Genomic DNA, 20,324 nt, shown 5'->3' with positions numbered 1-20,324 from the left:
GCATGGGAGGAGTCTGGAATGTATATGTATGGGGAGGGGTCTGGAATGTATAGGAGGAGTCTGGAATGTATATGTGTGGGGAGGGGTCTGGAATGTATAGGAGGAGTCTGGAATGTATATGTGTGGGGAGGGGTCTGGAATGTATGGGAGGAGTCTGAAATGTATATGTATGGGGAGGGGTCTGGAATGTATATGTATGGGGAGGGGTCTGGAATGTATAGGAGGAGTCTGAAATGTATATGTGTGGGGAGGGGTCTGGAATGTATGGGAGGAGTCTGGAATATATATGTGTTGGGAGGAGTCTGGAATGATTAGGAGGAGTCTGGAATGTATGGGAGGAGTCTGGAATGCATATGTATGCTGAGGAGTCTGGAATGATTGGGAGGGGTCTGGAATGTATGGGAGGAGTCTGGAATGTATAGGAAGGAGTCTGGAATGCATATGTATGTTGAGGAGTCTGGAATTATTAGGAAGAGTCTGGAATGTATATGTATAGGGATGGGTCTGAAATGTATAGGAGGAGTCTGGAATGTATATGTATGGGGAGGGGTCTGGAATGTATAGGAGGAGTCTGGAATGTATATGTATGGGGAGGGGTCTGGAATGTATAGGAGGAGTCTGGAATGTATATGTATGGGGATGGGTCTGGAATGTATAGGAGGAGTCTGGAATGTATATGTATGGGGAGGGGTCTGGAATGTATAGGAGGAGTCTGGAATGTATATGTATGGGGATGGGTCTGGAATGTATAGGAGGATTCTGGAATGTATATGTATGGGGAGGGTCTGGAATGTATAGGAGGAGTCTGGAATGTATATGTATGGAGAGGGGTCTGGAATGTATAGGAGGAGTCTGGAATGTATGGGAGGAGTCTGGAATGTATATGTAGGAGGGTCTGGAATGTATATGGGGGAGTCTGGAATGTATATGGAGGAGTCTGGAATGTATGGGGAGGGGTCTGGAATGTATATGTATGGGGAAGGGTCTGGAATGTATGGGAGGGGTCTGGAATGTATATGTATGGGGAGGGGTCTGGAATGTATGGGAGGAGTCTGGAATGTATATGTGTGGGGAAGGGTCTGGAATGTATGGGAGGGGTCTGGAATGTATATGTATCGGGAGGGGTCTGGAATGTATGGGAGGGGTCTGGAATGTATATGTATCGGGAGGGGTCTGGAATGTATATGTATCGGGAGGGGTCTGGAATGTATGGGAGGGGTCTGGAATGTATATGTGTGGGGAAGGGTCTGGAATGTATGGGAGGGTCTGGAATGTATGGGAGGGGTCTGGAATGTATATGTATGGGGAGGGGTCTGGAATGTATATGTATCGGGAGGGGTCTGGAATGTATGGGAGGGTCTGGAATGTATATGTATGGGGATGGGTCTGGAATGTATGGGAGGGGTCTGGAATGTATATGTATGGGGAAGGGTCTGGAATGTATGGGAGGGGTCTGGAATGTATATGTATGGGGATGGGTCTGGAATGTATAGGAGGAGTCTGGAATGTATATGTATGGGGAGGGGTCTGGAATGTATAGGAGGAGTCTGGAATGTATATGTATGGGGATGGGTCTGGAATGTATAGGAGGATTCTGGAATGTATATGTATGGGGAGGGGTCTGGAATGTATAGGAGGAGTCTGGAATGTATATGTATGGAGAGGGGTCTGGAATGTATAGGAGGAGTCTGGAATGTATGGGAGGAGTCTGGAATGTATAAGGAGGAGTCTGGAATGTATAGGAGGAGTCTGGAATGTATATGGAGGAGTCTGGAATGTATGGGGAGGGGTCTGGAATGTATATATATGGGGAAGGGTCTGGAATGTATGGGAGGGGTCTGGAATGTATATGTATGGGGAGGGGTCTGGAATGTATGGGAGGAGTCTGGAATGTATATGTGTGGGGAAGGGTCTGGAATGTATGGGAGGGGTCTGGAATGTATATGTATCGGGAGGGGTCTGGAATGTATGGGAGGAGTCTAGAATGTATGGGAGGGGTCTGGAATGTATATGTATCGGGAGGGGTCTGGAATGTATGGGAGGGGTCTGGAATGTATATGTATGGGGATGGGTCTGGAATGTATAGGAGGAGTCTGGAATGTATATGTATGGGGAGGGGTCTGGAATGTATAGGAGGAGTCTGGAATGTATATGTATGGGGATGGGTCTGGAATGTATAGGAGGATTCTGGAATGTATATGTATGGGGAGGGGTCTGGAATGTATAGGAGGAGTCTGGAATGTATATGTATGGAGAGGGGTCTGGAATGTATAGGAGGAGTCTGGAATGTATGGGAGGAGTCTGGAATGTATAAGGAGGAGTCTGGAATGTATAGGGAGGAGTCTGGAATGTATATGGAGGAGTCTGGAATGTATGGGGAGGGGTCTGGAATGTATATATATGGGGAAGGGTCTGGAATGTATGGGAGGGGTCTGGAATGTATATGTATGGGGAGGGGTCTGGAATGTATGGGAGGAGTCTGGAATGTATATGTGTGGGGAAGGGTCTGGAATGTATGGGAGGGGTCTGGAATGTATATGTATCGGGAGGGGGTCTGGAATGTATGGGAGGAGTCTAGAATGTATGGGAGGGGTCTGGAATGTATATGTATCGGGAGGGGTCTGGAATGTATATGTATCGGGAGGGGTCTGGAATGTATGGGAGGGGTCTGGAATGTATATGTATCGGGAGGGGTCTGGAATGTATGGGAGGGGTCTGGAATGTATATGTGTGGGGAAGGGTCTGGAATGTATGGGAGGGGTCTGGAATGTATATGTGTGGGGAAGGGTCTGGAATGTATGGGAGGGGTCTGGAATGTATATGTATCGGGAGGGGTCTGGAATGTATGGGAGGGGTCTGGAATGTATATGTATCGGGAGGGGTCTGGAATGTATGGGAGGAGTCTGGAATGTATATGTATCGGGAGGGGTCTGGAATGTATATGTGTGGGGAAGGGTCTGGAATGTATGGGAGGGGTCTGGAATGTATATGTATCGGGAGGGGTCTGGAATGTATGGGAGGGGTCTGGAATGTATATGTATCGGGAGGGGTCTGGAATGTATGGGAGGAGTCTGGAATGTATATGTATCGGGAGGGGTCTGGAATGTATATGTATTGGGAGGGGTCTGGAATGTATGGAAGGAGTCTAGAATGTATGGGAGGAGTCTGGAATGTATAAGGAGGAGTCTGGAATGTATAGGGAGGAGTCTGGAATGTATGGGAGGGGTCTGGAATGTATATGTATCGGGAGGGGTCTGGAATGTATATGTATCGGGAGGGGTCTGGAATGTATGGAAGGAGTCTAGAATGTATGGGAGGAGTCTGGAATGTATCGGAGGGGTCTGGAATGTATATGTATCGGGAGGGGTCTGGAATGTATATGTATCGGGAGGGGTCTGGAATGTATGGAAGGAGTCTAGAATGTATGGGAGGAGTCTGGAATGTATAAGGAGGAGTCTGGAATAGTCAGCAGTCTGAATGTATATGGAGGAGTCTGGAATGATGGGGAGGGGTCTGGAATGTATATATGGGGAAGGGTCTGGAATGTATAGTCTGGAATGTTATGTATACTGGGGTCTGGAATGATAGTCAGGAGTCTGAAGTATATGTGGGGGAAGTCTGGAATGATAGTCAATGTATGAAGTATCGGGAGGGGTCTGGAATGATAGTCAGGAGGGGTCTGGAATGTATACTGGGGTCTGGAATGATAGTCAGGAGATGAAGTATATGTATCTGGAGGTCTGGAATGATAGTCAATGTTATGTATACGGGAGGGGTCTGGAATGTATGGGAGGGGTCTAGAATGTATGAGGGAATCTTGACTGATGTCACTCTTGATTGAATAACCTGTGTAGTTGAGACTACTGACAGTATTGATATTATGGACATGTTTGATTGACATAATGAGCACACTCCCCTGGGAGGAATAATAGTCCTCCCAGTTTTTCTACTCAAAGCTCTGAATGAAAGTCATGCGGAAATGTAAGCTGATTGTTTTCTTGTCCTGTCAATAATCAGATTTACCCAGAGCTGCTTTTCCTTTATTTTCCTGGATAGTCAGCAGTTGAAGTATCCTGGGGTAAGGAATGATAGTCAGCAGTTGAAGTATCCTGGGGTAAGGAATATAGTCACTAGTTGAAGTATACTGGGGTAAGGAATGATAGTCACTAGTTGAAGTATACTGGGGTAAGGAATGATAGTCACTAGTTGAAGTATACTGGGGTAAGGAATGATAGTCACTAGTTGAAGTATACTGGGGTAAGGAATGATAGTCAGCAGATGAAGTATACTGGGGTAAGGAATGATAGTCACTAGTTGAAGTATACTGGGGTAAGGAATGATAGTCAGCAGATGAAGTATACTGGGGTAAGGAATGATAGTCACTAGTTGAAATATACTGGGGTAAGGAATGATAGTCACTAGTTGAAGTATACTGGGGTAAGGAATGATAGTCACTAGTTGAAATATACTGGGGTAAGGAATGATAGTCACTAGATGAAGTACACTGGGGTAAGGAATAATAGTCACTAGATGAAGTATACTGGGGTAAGGAATGATAGTCAGCAGATGAAGTACACTGGGGTAAGGAATAATAGTCAGCTAGATGAAGTATACTGGGGTAAGGAATAAAGTCACTAGTTGAAGTATACTGGGGTAAGGAATGATAGTCACTAGTTGAAGTATACTGGGGTAAGGAATGATAGTCACTAGTTGAAGTATACTGGGGTAAGGAATAATAGTCACTAGTTGAAGTATACTGGGGTAAGGAATGATAGTCAGCAGTTGAAGTATACTGGGGTAAGGAATAATAGTCACTAGTTGAAGTATACTGGGGTAAGGAATGATAGTCAGCAGTTGAAGTATACTGGGGTAAGGAATGATAGACAGCAGATGAAGTATACTGGGGTAAGGATGTTTTTTTTTAAACTCACACACTGTCCTCAGTGATGCCTGAGCTAGCTGTTTCTGGGGTTATGATGAAGGCATGGAGCTAAACCCAGGAACCTGACTCCTCCCCCTCTCTCTCTCTCTCTCTCTCTCTCTCTCTCTCTCTCTCTCTCTCTCTCTCTCTCTCTCTTCCTCTCCCTCCCTCTCTCTCCCTCTGTTTCCCCTCTCTCCCTATCATTTGCTCTGTCTCTCTCTCCTCATTTTTAATCCAGGGAGGCTTTGGGATCATGGAGGAGATGTGTGTGAACTATGTACACTACTACCCCAGAACTCAACTAGAACTCTGTAAGAGTAACATTGACCCTGGATACCTGCAGAAGTACTTCAGCTTCATCAACAGGTAATATACAGTACATGAGCACCACAGAAGGCTGGTGAAGGGAATGACAGCTCATAATAATGTCTGGAACGGAGTGAATGAAATGGCATGTGTTTGATACGATTCCCTGATGTTTTTGATACCATTCCACTAATTCTGCTCCAGCCATGAGCCCATCCTCCCCAATTAAGGTGCCACCAACCTCCTGTGATGGGCACACCAACTTGGGGGAGTGGGCACACACACACACACACACACACACACACACACACACACACACACACACACACACACACACACACACACACACACACACACACACACACACACACACACACACACACACACACACACACACACACACACACACACACACACACACACACACACACAGTACTGTAGCTTCATCGGCAGGTAACACACGCACAGGATAGCTTCATTTCTCGGTAATACCCATCCTCTTTATTAAGAAGAGCTAGCTGTCATCTTTAACCAAACACACACTGCATCTTCATTTCCGTTTTTGCTGACTCAGCTGCCATTAGAAAATCAATCTCTGGAGAACAATCAATATTCTCCTCATCAAACAGCTGTTATTGTTCAGCAGATGAAATCCACTCACACAGACTTCACACGAACCAGCAGAAGAAAACTGCTCATTCCATTCCTTATATAAAACAATCACCAACACAAGGTCAAGAGGTGTGACCACTATGTCACATGAAACTCAAAGAGTTTGTGAACAGATTTGTGATGTCCCAATACCATGGCATCGTGTTTATGAACTGATAAACAAAGACAGCAATGTTCATTTTTTTCTCCTTTATTTAACTAGTCAAGTCAGTTAAGAACAAATTCTTATTTTCAATGACGACCTAGGAACAGTGGGCTAACTGCCTGTTCAGGGGCAGAATGACAGATTTGTACCTTGTCAGCTCGGGGGTTTGAACTTGCAACGTTCCAGTTGCTAGTCCAACGCTCTAACCACTAGGCTACCCTGCCGCCTCTACACTCTAACCACTAGGCTACCCTGCCCCCTCTACACTCTAACCACTAGGCTACCCTGCCCCCTCTACACTCTAACCACTAGGCTACCCTGCCGCCTCTACACTCTAACCACTAGGCTACCCTGCCCCCTCTACACTCTAACCACTAGGCTACCCTGCCGCCTCTACACTCTAACCACTAGGCTACCCTGCCCCCTCTACACTCTAACCACTAGGCTACCCTGCCGCCTCTACACTCTAACCACTAGGCTACCCTGCCCCCTCTACACTCTAACCACTAGGCTACCCTGCCACCTCTACACTCTAACCACTAGGCTACCCTGCCGCCTCTACACTCTAACCACTAGGCTACCCTGCCCCCTCTACACTCTAACCACTAGGCTACCCTGCCCCCTCTACACTCTAACCACTAGGCTACCCTGCCCCCTCTACACTCTAACCACTAGGCTACCCTGTACGCATCAATCTGTACTTTTCAATTTATACAAAATTAATAAAGTATCGTCACAAAACAAGAAAAACATCTATACATGGGGCATTGAACAGTCAGACAGTGCAGACTGCCACGAGGAAACAGAATAAATGGATCATTTCTCTTGGTACTGCCCTTCGGTGGTTATGAAGTCATAATGTCTGTGTTCAGATGGACCTACAAACAGTATTGTTAGGAGATCTGAAAATCCACAATCAAAAGGAAATATGATTATACTCTTAGGTAAAGTATGTATTTTCAGGGAAATCTCAATAGAAATGGTACGGAATAGAGAGGTGCGTGACCCTCGTAAGACATCACAGTAAAATAGAGGGATGTATTGCAAAAGGAAAGAGTAAATGGGTCAAATTGGTTAGTCTGTAGACATCTGAGGGTTGGAATTAAGATTAGAGTGATTGGTTGATTAGCCAATATAATTGGAATCCAGTACGATTAGGATATAAACTATATACAGTCCCTTCAGAAAGTATTCAGACCCCTTGACCTTTTCCAAATTTTGTTACGTTATAGCCTTTTTCTAAAATGGATTTTAAAAAATGTATCCTCACCAATCTACACTCAATACCCAATAATGATAAAGCTAAAACAGTTTTTAGAAATTTTGGCAAAATTATTACACATAAAAACATAACCTTATTTACTTATTTAATTGAGACCTGAAAATAGCTGTGCAGCAATGCGCACCCATCCAACCTGACAAATCTTGAGAGGATCTGCAGAGAAGAATGGGAGAAACTCCCCAAATACAGGTGTGCCAAGCTTGTTGCATCAAACCCAAGAAGACTCACGGCTGTAATCGCTGTTCAAGGCTGCTTCAACAAAGTACTGAGTAAAGGGTCTGAATAGTTATGTAAATGTTATATTTCATTTTTTCATTTTTAATAAATTAGCAAACATTTATAAAACCTGTTTTTGCTTTGGCATTATGCGGTATTGTGTGTAGGTAGATTGATGAGCATTTAAAATAAAACACTTTTAGAATAAGGCTGTAATGTAAGAAAATGTGGAAACGTCAAGAGGTCTGAATACTTCTGAAGGATCTGTATTCACTTATTCCACATGTTGTTGTGATACAAAACATCTCACCCATCTACACACAATACCCCATAATGAAAAAGTTAAAACATGGTTTTAGACATTGTATTGAAAATGAAATGCAGAAATATCTCATTTACATAAGTATTCACACCCTTAAGTCAATATACGTTGGAATCAGCTTTGGCAGTGATTACAGCTGTGAGTCTTTCTGGGTAAGTCTCTAAGAGCTGTGAGTCTTTCTGGGTAAGTCTCTAAGAGCTGTGAGTCTTTCTGGGTAAGTCTCTAAGAGCTGTGAGTCTTTCTGGGTAAGTCTCTAAGAGTTGTGAGTCTTTCTGGGTAAGTCTCTAAGAGCTGTGAGTCTTTCTGGGTAAGTCTCTAAGAGCTGTGAGTCTTTCTGGGTAAGTCTCTAAGAGCTGTGAGTCTTTCTGGGTAAGTCTCTCATTTGGATTGTACAATATTTGCACATTATTCTTTCAAAAATGTTCAAGCTCTGTCAAATTGGTTGTTGATCATTGCTAGACAGCCATTTTCAAGTCTTGCCATAGATTTTCAGGCTGATTTATGTCAAAACTGTAACTAGGCCACTCAGGAACATTTAACGTCATCTTGGCAAGCAACTCCAGTTTATAGTTTGTCTTGTGGTTTAGCTTAATGTCCTGCGGAAAGGTAAATTTGTCTCCCAGTGTCTGTGATTTTGCCTGTGCTTGGCCCTATTACATTTATTTTTTACCTTTTAAAACTTGCTTGTCCTTGTCCGATGAAAAGCATACCCATAGCATGATGCAGCCACCACCACACTTTGTATTCAGGACATAAAGTTAATTTCTTTGCTACATTTTTTGCAGTTTTACTTTAGTGCCTTATTGCCAAAAGGATGCGTATTTTTATATTTTATTCACTTCTCGACTGACGGATCTTACACATAATTGTATTTGGGGTACAGAGATGAGGTAAAAATCATGTTAAACACTATTATTGCACAAATAATGAGTGAATTTTTACTCCTGAACTTAAATAGGCTTGCCCTAAAAAAGGGGTTGAATACTTATTGAATCAAGATATTTCAGTTTCGTGCTCAGTTATTTGTAGTTCATTTCTAAAAATGAAAAACTTATTTCAAAATTCCACTTTGAAATAAGGTTTATTGTGTGTAGACCAGTGACACACAATCTACATTTTATCCATTTTAAATTCAGGCTGTAATACAACCAACATGTGGAAGAAGTCAAGGGGTGTGAATACTTACTGAATTTATGTTGAATTGTAATGTTTTCCACCAAGTCATTGGGGCATGGAGTCTACAAGGTGTCGAAAGCATTCCATAGGGACGTTGGCCCATGTTGACTCCAATGCTTCCCACAGTTGTGTCAAGATGGCTGGTAGTGGATTTCTACTCCGAACAGCTCATTCCATCTCATCCCACAGATGCTCAGTTGGATTGAGATCTGGTGACTGGGAAGGCCACTGCAGTAAGCTGAATTCAGTGTCATGTTTATGAATCCATTCCTGGACAATCCTAACCTTGTGTCAAGGACCATTATCCTGCTGAAAAAAATATTTTTTGTAGATGGGTACACTGCTGCCATGAAGGGATGCACCTGATTGACAATGATGTATCCTGTGGCTTTGAAATGTTGCTCCACTTTTATCACGGAGCCCAATGTGCGCCATGAAAACACACCCCACACCACCACCTGGTACCAGCAGGATTAGGTAGGTTACTTTCTAAATGTAATCTGTTACAGGTACTAGTTAACCGTCCAAAATTGTAATCGGTGGCGTAACTTTTGGATTAACCAAACTCAGTAACATAATCTGATTACATTCCGTTACTTTTAGATGACTTTCCTCTTCATCTTAAGAGGCATTAGAAGAAGACAAAAAAGCAGTTTCCCAATTGAATGACATCTATCGCAGGATAAATCAATGTTAAAGTTTACATAGCTGGCCATACGTGGATTTCAACTTTTACTTTATGGTTTGGTTATGTAGGCTTCTTCTAATCACTTTCTACCACACATAATAATATGATTAAATTATATCTTTACATTAAAAACCAAAGTCTATCAGAAGTTTAGTCATTCCAATAAATGCATTTTATTTATATTTATCTATTTAACTAGGCAAGTCAGTTAACAACAAATTCTTATTTACAATGACGGCCTACTTTTATAACCCTTGATATTCAAGAATAGGACTTGGAAATATGGAAGTATAGATTAGCCAAACTGTTTTACCTGAGCATGACCCCTAAACTAAGGACATATTAGCCAGCCCTACTCTGTTGTTTATGATTTTGCGCTCATGGAATGGCATGCTTTGAGCACTACTGAAAACTGCTATTTACATGTGATAAATGAATGCCATATTCTGCATTTGCTAAAGGCCTATTGTTTACCTTTTTGTTGGTGACACTTTGATATATTGATAATATGCAGCTGTTTAAAGTGCAAATTCACAGATGAAACAATAACAAAACAGTTGACCCGCCTCTATTTTGGTAAAAAGCTGAGGGATGGGCCTGAAGAAATGTAACAACTCTGAGGTTAATAGACAGAGCTATGGAAGCAAGGACTGGCCATCCATGATATCAACATTATTGTTTTAACCATGTTATGAGGCTATACAGTGTTTGTTTACATTTACAATACTTATAAACATTGCATATAAACAAGTTTATATTTTGGGTTCTCATGGAATGTGTCAATTGAACTAAGCTCATGAGGCATTTAAGTTATATTCTTCAAGAATCAGTGGATACCGTTCAAAAGTTTAGGGTCACTTAGACCTGGTTTTTGGAAGAAAAGCAAATGTTTTTGTCCAATTAAATAACATCAAATTGATCTGAAATACAAGTGAAGACATTGTTAATGTTGTAAATGACTATTGTAGCTGGAAAAGTCTGATTTCTTATGGAATATCTACATAGGTGTACAGAGGTCCATTATCAGAAACCTCTTCTGTGTTCCAATGGCACGTTGTGTTAGCTAATCCAAGTTTATAATATTAAAAGGCTAACTGATCATTAGAAAACCCTTTACCAATTATGTTAGCACAGCTGGAAACTGTTGTTCTAATTACAGAAGAAATACAACTGGCCTTCTTTAGACTAGTTGAGTATCTGGAGCATCAGCATTTGTGGGTTCGATTACAGGCTCAAAATGGCAAGAAACAAATAACTTTCTTCTGAAACTTATCAGTCTATTCTTGTTCTGAGATATGAAGGATATTCCATGCGAGAAATTGCCAAGAAACTGAAGATCTCATACATCGCTGTGTACTACTCCCTTCACAGAACAGCACAAACTGGCTCTAACCAGAATAGAAGAGTGGGAGGGCCCGGTGCACAACTGCGCAAGAGGACAAGTACATTAGAGTGTCTAGTTAGAGAAACAAGACACCTCACAAGTCCTCAACTGGCAGCTTCATTAAATACTACCTGCAAAACACCAGCCTCAATGTGTTTGATGAAGGCCACTGTCAACATTGGATGCTGCAAAGAAAAAGCCATATCTCAGACTAGTTCTTCAAAGGTATCTCTAATCTGATCAAATAAATGTTGCTGGTAATGTAACGGATTACAGTTACCGTTTTTTGGTAATCCCTTACATGTGGTCCGTTACTCCCCAACCCTGGGTACCAGCCTGCAATGTTGTGGCATGATGGATGCATGTACTCTGGGTTTTGTCCATACTCTAGTTAAGCGTGAAACAGCAGGAAGTGGGATTCATCGGACCAGCCAATGTTTTTCCAATTCTCCAGTGTTTATGTTCCATAGCCCACTGCAACCACAGTTTCTTGTTTTTTTCCTGAAAGATGTGGAACTCTAAACGGTCGCCGGCTGCCATTACCCCATTCATGTCAAGGTACAACAAGTTTGCATTATTTTATGGCTCTCTGGGCACCAATGTTGGACTGTCAGTTGACTAACTGTAGCCCTTCTATTGCTCTGCACAATGTGTCAGCCTCCTTTGTTCTCATTAATAACCCATTTTCGACCACTGGCCTGCCATTGGCTGGATATCCTTTGGGTAGTGAATCATTCTTGAAACACGGGACACTGTTGAGATTGAAAACCCCAGCAGCGTTGCAGTTCTTGACACACTCAAACCAGTGCGACTGGCAGTGACTACCATACCCTGTTCAAAGGCACTTAAATCTTTTGTCTTGCCCATTCGTCCTCTGAATCTACGTCTCGATTTGTCTCAAGGCATGAAAATGCTTCTTTAACATGTCTCCTCCCTTTCATCTTCACTGATTGGTGGATTTAAAAATTTACATCAACAATAGATCATAGCTTTCACCTGGGTTCACCTGGTCAGTCTATGTCAAGAAAATAGTTTTTAATGTTTTGTACACTCAGTGCATACAGCGCATTCGGAAAGTATTCAGACCCCTTGACTTTTCCACATTTTGTTAGGTTACAGCCTAATTCTGAAATTGAATACATCCCCCCCCCCATCAATCTGCACACAATACCCCAGAATGACAAAGTAAAAACAGTTGTATATTTTTTTGCTAATTAATAAATAAAAAACTGAAATATCACATTTACATAAGTATTCAGACCCTTTACTCAGTACTTTGTTGAAGCACATTTGGCAGTGATTACAGCCTAGAGTCTTCTTGGGTATGATGTACAAGCTTGGCACACCTGTATTTGTGGATTTTCTCCAAATCTTCTCTAATGATCCTCTCAAGCTCTGTCAGGTTGGATGGGGAGTGTTGCTGCACTACTATTTTCAGGTCTTTTCAGAGATGTTCTCTCGGTTTCAAGTCCAAGCTCTGGCTGGGCAACTCAAGGACATTCATAGACTTGTCCCGAAGACACTCCTGCATTGTCTTGGCTGTGTGCTTAGGGTCGTTGTCCTGTTGGAACGTGAACCGAGCTCTGAAGCAGGTTTTCATCAAGGATCTCTCTGTAATTTGCTCCGTTCATCTTTCCCTCGATCCTGACTAGTGTCCCTGCCCCTGAAAAACATCCCCATAGCATCATAGCATGATGCTGCCACCACCATGCTTCACCGTAGGGATGGTTCCAGGTTTCCTTCAGATGTGATGCTTGGCATTCATACCAAAGAGTTAAATCTTGGTTTCATCAGACCAGAGAATCTTGTTTCTCATGGTCTGATAGTCTTTAGGTGCCTTTTGGAAAACTCCAAGCGGGCTGTCATGTGCCGTTTACGGAGGAGTGGCTTCCGTCTGGCCACATTACCATAAAGGCCTGATTGGTCAAGTGCTGCAGAGATGGCTTTTCTTCTGGAATGTTCTCCCATCCCACAGAGGAACTCTAGAGCTCTGACAGAGTGACCATCAGGTTCTTGGTCACCTCCCGACCAATGTCGCTTCTCCCCTGATTTCTCAGTTTGGCCAGGCGGCCAGCTTTAGGAAGAGTCTTGGTGGTTCCAAACTTCTTCCATTTAAGAATGATGAAGGCCACTGTGTGCTTGGGGACCTTCTATGCTGCAGAAATGTTTTGGTACCCTTCCCACAATCCTGTCTTGGAGCTCTACGGACAATTCACTTGACCTCATGGCTTGGTTTTTGTTCTGACATGCACTGTCAACTGTGGGACCTTATATGGACAGGTGTGAGCCTTTCCAAATCATCTCCAATCAATTGAATTACCACAGGTGGACTCCAATCAAGTTGTGGAAACATCTCAAGGATGATCAATGGAAAGAGGATGCACTTGAGCTCAATTTTGAGTCTCATAGCAAAGGGTCTGAATACTTATGTACATTTCTGTTTTTAATTTTTAATAGATTTGCAGAAAATCTAAAAACCTGTTTTTGCTTTGTCATTATGGGGTATTGTGTGTAGATTGCTGAGTATTTTGTATTTAATCCATTTTAGAAAAAGGCTGTAACGTAACAAAATGTGGAAAAAGTGAATGGGTCTGAATACTTTCTGAAGGCGTAATATAAAAGGGGATTAGAAAGGATGCAGGTAATGGTATTTGATAGATTTCAGTTCTTTCATAGATGATCTACATCCCACTCCATATTTATTCACATAAACCTGGTTCTCCGTATACTCCGTATTTGTTTTTACAACAAGCTCTGTCTATGAGGGAGTACTAACATGAGCATGACCATGACCATGCTTGGCCATTCAATGTCTCATCCTCCCTCACCCTCCTTCACTGTCCTCTCATCCTCCCCCTGCTCCCTCCTTCCCCCTACCAATCCTCCTTCACTGTCCTCTCATCCTCCCCCTGCTCCCTCCTTCCCCCTACCAATCCCTCTTCACTGTCCTCTCATCCTCCCCCTGCTCCCTCCCTCCTTCCCCTACCAATCCTCCTTCACTGTCCTCTCATCCTCCCCCTGCTCCCTCCTTCCCCTACCAATCCTCCTTCACTGCCCTCCCTCCCTCCCTCCCTCCCTCCCTCCCTCCCTCCCTCCCTCCCTCCCTCCCTCCCTCCCTCCCTCCCTCCCTCCCTCCCTCCCTCCCTCCCTCCCTCCCTCCCTCCCTCCCTCCCTCCCTCCGTCCCTCCCTCCCTCCCTCCCTCCTTCACTGTCCTCTCATCCTCCCCCTGCTCCCTCCTCCCCCTACCAATCCTCCCTCTCTCCCTCACTGTCCTCTGATCCTCCCCGTGCACCCTCCTCCCTCCCCCTATCTCACCCTCCTTCACTGTCCTCTCCTCCTCCCCCTCTTATTCCCCCTCTCTCCCTACTTCACCCTCCTTCACTGTCCTCTCATCCTCCCCCTCTTTCCCTCTTTTTCCCCCCCTACCTCACCTTCATCCCTCCCCTCCCCCTCCCCTCTCCTCCTCTCAGGTTCCAGGGTGGTGATGTGTGTAGCTGTGGTCAGACCAGTGTGACGGACCAGTTCTCCTCTTTGTCCTGGGACTCCTTCAGTGGAGAGGTGCTCAACTCTCTCTACAACACCGCTCCCATCTCCATGGCCTGTAACCAGTCCTCTGCCAAGCTCTTCCCTGTGAGTATAGTACAGGACAGAGTACAGTTATAGTATAGGACAGGACAGTAGAGTACAGTTATAGTAAATATTCTAAATATGGTTCCGGAGAAAGAAGGCAGTCGTTTTAAGGGTCTCCAACCGATTGCATTTTTTATTTGTTTATTTGCGTTGTTTGTAACTTATTTTTGTACTTATTTTGTACATAATGTTGCCGCAACCAGCTTTTATGACCCAAAAATAACTTCTGGACATCAGGACTGTGATTACTCACCACGGACTGTCAGAATCCTTTTTTCTTTTCATGAGTCTGAGGAGCCCGATGCGAATGATAAACTGCTTTCTCAGGAACATGCCCAGATCCCTGTGATTTGCGTAAAGAGGAGGCGGAGAAAAAGGCCTTATGAGAATTTGTAGGTGATCGAATAAACCCCCACTTCCTTCCATTCTGATAGCAAACGTGCAATCTTTGGAGAATAAAATAGATGACCTACACGGAAGATTAAATTACCAACATGAAACATTAAAAACTGAAATATCTTCAGCTTCACGGAGTCGTGGCTGAACGACGACACTATCAACATACAGCTGGCTGGTTATACGATGTACTGGCAGGATAGAACAGCAGCTTCTGGTAAGACAAGGGGCGGTGGACTATGTATTGTTGTAAATAACAGCTGGTGCACGATATCTAAGGAAGTCACAAGCTATTGCTCGCCTGAGGTAGAGTATCTCATGATAAGCTGTAGACCACACTATCCACCTAGAGAGTTTTCATCTGTATTTTTCGTAGCTGTTTACATACCATCACAGTCAGAGGCTGGCACTAAGACAGCATTGAATGAGCTGTATTCCTGTTATGAGAATTATGTTCTCGATATTCATAAACCAATTCAATTAACTACTCAGTCTACTAACCAGGATTTGTAAAATACTGGTGGAAATGAAACAGACGGAGGCCCAGCTAAAATAGTCAATAAGGTTTATTCACGAGAGAGCTGGTTAGTTGTACAAAACCATTCATTTTATACTGGCTTCTTACTCACATACTTTCACAAAAAAACATTAGGCATCCTACGCACACACTGTCCTGCTACCCAGCCGATAAAGATTAGGGGAGTCCGTGAGAATCACTCCCTGTCCTCCCAAAGAGATAGGGAGAGCCTGGGAAGTACTCTCAGTGGCCCCAGCCAAGGTCGGCACCGAAACTTGCTCAGACAGTCTGTTTTTTAGATACTATAATAGACATTGTTACAGTTATATTGTTTTACCCTAATTCTGAGTTAAACTACACACATCATGACTAAAACTACACACATGATTTATTATAATTTTACTGACTAACACTACACACGTAATTGATTATAGTTTTATGATTCTAATCAATTTCATACAATTATATGGCTTCAGATTTGATTGTATAGTACAGGGCAGTAGAGTACAGTAGAGTACAGTTATAGTATAGTACAGGACAGTAGAATGTGCAGGTGTAGTATATTACAAGACAGTACGGTATAGTTATAGTATCGTACATGACAGTGCAGTTGTAATGATCTTCGTCTGTTGTTTGTAGAAAGTCAGACCGAAATGCAGCGTGTAGGTTACTCATGACTTTTAATGAAGCTAATACGGTACATGAAATAACGGAAGAAGAAAACAACAAACGAATGAAACTAATACAGCCTATCTGGTGACTAACACTAAGACAGGTACAATCACCCACGAAATACAACGCGCACTCAGGCTACCTAAATACGGTTCCCAATCCGAGACAACTAGAACCAGCTGACTCCAATTAGGAATCGCCTCAGGCAGCCAAGCCTAACTAGACACACCCCTAATAATACACACTCCCAATTAATACAAACCCAATACGAAATAACAACATATAAACCCATGTCACACCCTGGCCTACCCAAACATATAACAAAAACACAAGATACAATGACCAAGGCGTGACAGCAGTAGAGTATAGTAGAGTATATTTAAAATATAGTAAATGACAATAGAGGGGAGTTATGGTACAGGACAGTAGAGTACAGTTATAGTACAGGACTGTAGAGTACAGTTGGAGTACAGGATAGTATAGTACAGTTATAGTATAGCACAGGACAGTAGATTACAGTTATGTACAGGATAGTATAGTACAGTTATATTATAGCACAGGACAGTAGATTACAGTTATGTACAGGATAGTATAGTACAGTTATAGAATAGCACAGGACAGTAGAGTACAGTTATGTATAGGATAGTATAGTATAGATATATATAGTACAGGACAGTACAGTAGAGTATAGTTATGTATAGTACAGTAGAGTATAGTTATGTATAGTTATGTATAGTACAGTAGAGTATAGGTATGTATAGTTATGTATAGTACAGTAGAGTAATTGTTATGTATAGTACAGTAGAGTATAGTTATGCATAGTACAGTAGAGTATAGTTATGTATAGTACAGTAGAGTAATTGTTATGTATAGTACAGTAGAGTATAGTTATGTATAGTACAGTAGAGTATAGCTATGTATATTTCAGGACAGTACAGTAGAGTATAGTTATGTATTTTACAGTAGAGTATAGTTATGTATAGTACAGTAGAGTATAGTTATGCATAATTCAGGACAGTACAGTAGAGTATGGTTAGAGACTAACTCTACCGTATAGAGACCTGGTGACTGGAGACTAACTCTACCGTATAGAGACCTGGTGACTGGAGACTAACTCTACCGTATAGAGACCTGGTGACTGGAGACTAACTCTACCGTATAGAGACCTGGTGACTGGAGACTAACTCTACCGTATAGAGACCTGGTGACTGGAGACTAACTCTACCGTATAGAGCATATTCTCATAGAGAAACACTGCACAGAAACACATTCCATCACACATGATCAAACACACAGTTTAACAGTTCAAATGTGCGCTTAACCATCACAAAAAACGAGTCAAAAGTTCACAGCACATTTAAGGTCTTCACAGTACAGTGATAATCACACACACACACACACACACACACACACACACACACACACACACACACACACACACACACACACACACACACACACACACACACACACACACACACACACACACACACACACACACACACACACACACACCTTGTCTGACTGCTTCTGTGTTTTTTTTGTGCCAGGGCGACTGGGAAAGGCAGGAGCTTCCTGTTGTGACATCACAGCTCCAGAGGCCCCGCTACCCGTGTGAGGGGGGCAAGCTGCCCTCCCAGAGCAGTGAGCCCACCGTGGTGCAGCCTGACAGGGGGGAGGAGGTCTGATGCTCTCTCTGGTGATCTACTTCACCTCCACCACATCAACAACACAAGGACTAGCATGATATCAGCTCTGTCATCATCACATTGCAGTATTATTACACAGTGAATTACGACAACATACTCCAACATCTCTCACCAGATATGTTTTGTCCAATGAATGTGAAAACATTGTCACATTGTTGGGTGAAGATACTGGTGGATAAATATGAAGCTTGATTTTACTGGTCGTCGTGGTTTATCATTTTAAGCTGTATGTTAATCATTGACATCAAGAACTGCATATCAATGATACATGTTAAAGTCTTCTAAACCTGCCACTCAATTGATTTGGACATATAGGACCAGTTTCCCAGAGACAGATTAAGCCTAGTTCTAGTCCCATGCTTAACAAATATCAATATTGTCTGTCCCAAAGAAAGAATTCCTGCATTGCATTTGAAATGAATCAATAAAGTGTATTGAAGAATTCACAGGCAAGCAGTTCGACCTTTTGTTTTATACAGGCAAGTAATTATATTTCGTTAATTAATTATCATTGACTCCAATTCAGCAAGAAGAAAATACTGGGTATTCAGTTCTACAATTAACATAGCGCAGTATACAACACTAATATGAACACAACAGCTAAATGAAACCAATGGGATCATATAACATGCTCACATATAGAGTGCCACAGTAAGAGTCATAATACCCATTAAACCTAGCGGTCAAACAGGGAAATGGTTCCAATCGTTTTTCCACCATAGATTTTTCCCATGGGGGATTTTAGAAATAATTCAAATAAGGGCTGTGTTTTGTGTAGGCTTACCCTGGCGTGACGTTTTCATAACCGTGTATATCTCTCTAGGATAAGGTGGTCGGCAGGGTAAATGTCCTTCACACAGTTGTTTGAGGGGTCAAAGTGCAACTTGAGGTATGCCTTAGCCTCGGATACCACTCCGATTCCCCCCAGAGTAAACTTCTCAATCTTTAAAAAGTCAGCATTGACCTGAGAGAGAGAGAGAGAGAGAGAGCACTTAACCTCCTGCAGGTTAGCGATGGATGTCTTACAATGCTACTAACAGAAGATTACATTCACCCCCGAAGCTTGATTGCTAGGAAAAACCTACAAGGATAAACCATCAGATTAGTTGATCTGCTGTTGTTACCGTGTCAAGTGACTACGATACCAGACAGCTGGTCTAGGTTCTCTACTCTCGCCCCCAAATATCAACCCATCAGGAGCATTGAAAACCGTAAGGCTGATCAATCAATCAAATGTGTTGTCATGTGTTGCTGCCTTGCTATGTTGTCTCTCTTGTTGTGATGTGTATTTTGTCCTATATTATATTGTATTTATTATTATTATTATTTTTAATCTCAGGCCCCCGTCCCCGCAGGAGGCCTTTTGCCTTTTGGTAGGCCATCATTGTAAATTAGAATGTATTCTTAACTGATTTGCCTAGTTAAATAAAGGTTAAATAAAATAAATAGTATTTTGTAAAGTCCTTTTTACATCAGCACATACAGTTGAAGTCGGAAGTATACATACACTTTAAAACTCGTTTTACTTGATTTAGTTAAACATTTCAAATATGGACTGTCCAGGGATATTTTTGCCTCAATCTTGATAAGAAATGACCACATTGGAAAATGTTATATAAAAAAATACAAGTGAGCAACACCATTAAAACATTGGTTTTCCATTCATACAACGTGTTGGGTAAATTGCCACAGTAAACGAGGAAATACTTTTTTTCCAAATAGATAACGTCGCCCTTAGTCTGCTCATAAAATAGGACTAAGTTCCCTTACAAAAAAAGATTGCAGTTTTGAAATTGCAGTAAAAGTGCAGTAACTGCAGTTGACTGTGATATTTTGGCGCAGTAATTACAGAATAAACTGCATTTATATTGTACTGTAACTGCAGTTACACAGCAAAACCACTGCAGCAAAAAAAACAGTTATTTTGGACTTAATTGTTTTAATTTCACCTCTATTTAACCAGGTAGGCCAGTTGAGAACAAGTTCTCATTTACAACTGCGACCTGGCCAAGATAAAGCAAAGCAGTGCAACAAAAACAATAACACAGAGTTACACATGGGATTAACAAACATACAGTCAATAACACAATAGAAAAATCTGTATACAGTGTGTGCAGATGAAATAAGGAGGTAAGGCAATAAATAGGCCTATAGTGGCAAAGTAATTACAATTTAGCAGTTTACACTGGAGTGACATATGTGCAGACGACGATGTCCAAGTAGAAATACTGGTGTGCAAAATAACAGAAAAACAAAAACAAATATGGGGACGAGGTAGATAGTTGGT

The 20,324-nt window shown here is 42.3% G+C and overlaps 1 protein-coding gene across 1 annotated transcript in view; it reads left to right on the top strand.

Annotated features, from left to right (window-relative positions):
• Positions 1-18,749, top strand: part of LOC124000827 (dopamine beta-hydroxylase-like) — a 43,110-nt gene extending 24,361 nt beyond the window's left edge. The window contains exons 10-12 of the mRNA XM_046307462.1: positions 5,160-5,287; positions 14,584-14,743; positions 17,879-18,749. Coding sequence (XP_046163418.1) covers positions 5,160-5,287; positions 14,584-14,743; positions 17,879-18,016 — 426 coding nt within the window. The 3' untranslated portion in view covers positions 18,017-18,749. The remainder of the gene's footprint in view (positions 1-5,159; positions 5,288-14,583; positions 14,744-17,878) is intronic.
• Positions 18,750-20,324: the final 1,575 nt, after the last annotated feature.

Source organism: Oncorhynchus gorbuscha, linkage group LG16 (genome assembly GCF_021184085.1).
Source record: "Oncorhynchus gorbuscha isolate QuinsamMale2020 ecotype Even-year linkage group LG16, OgorEven_v1.0, whole genome shotgun sequence".
NCBI lineage: Eukaryota > Metazoa > Chordata > Actinopteri > Salmoniformes > Salmonidae > Oncorhynchus > Oncorhynchus gorbuscha.
Note: the sequence above shows the minus strand (reverse complement) of the source record. Positions and strands in the feature narration are given on the sequence as shown.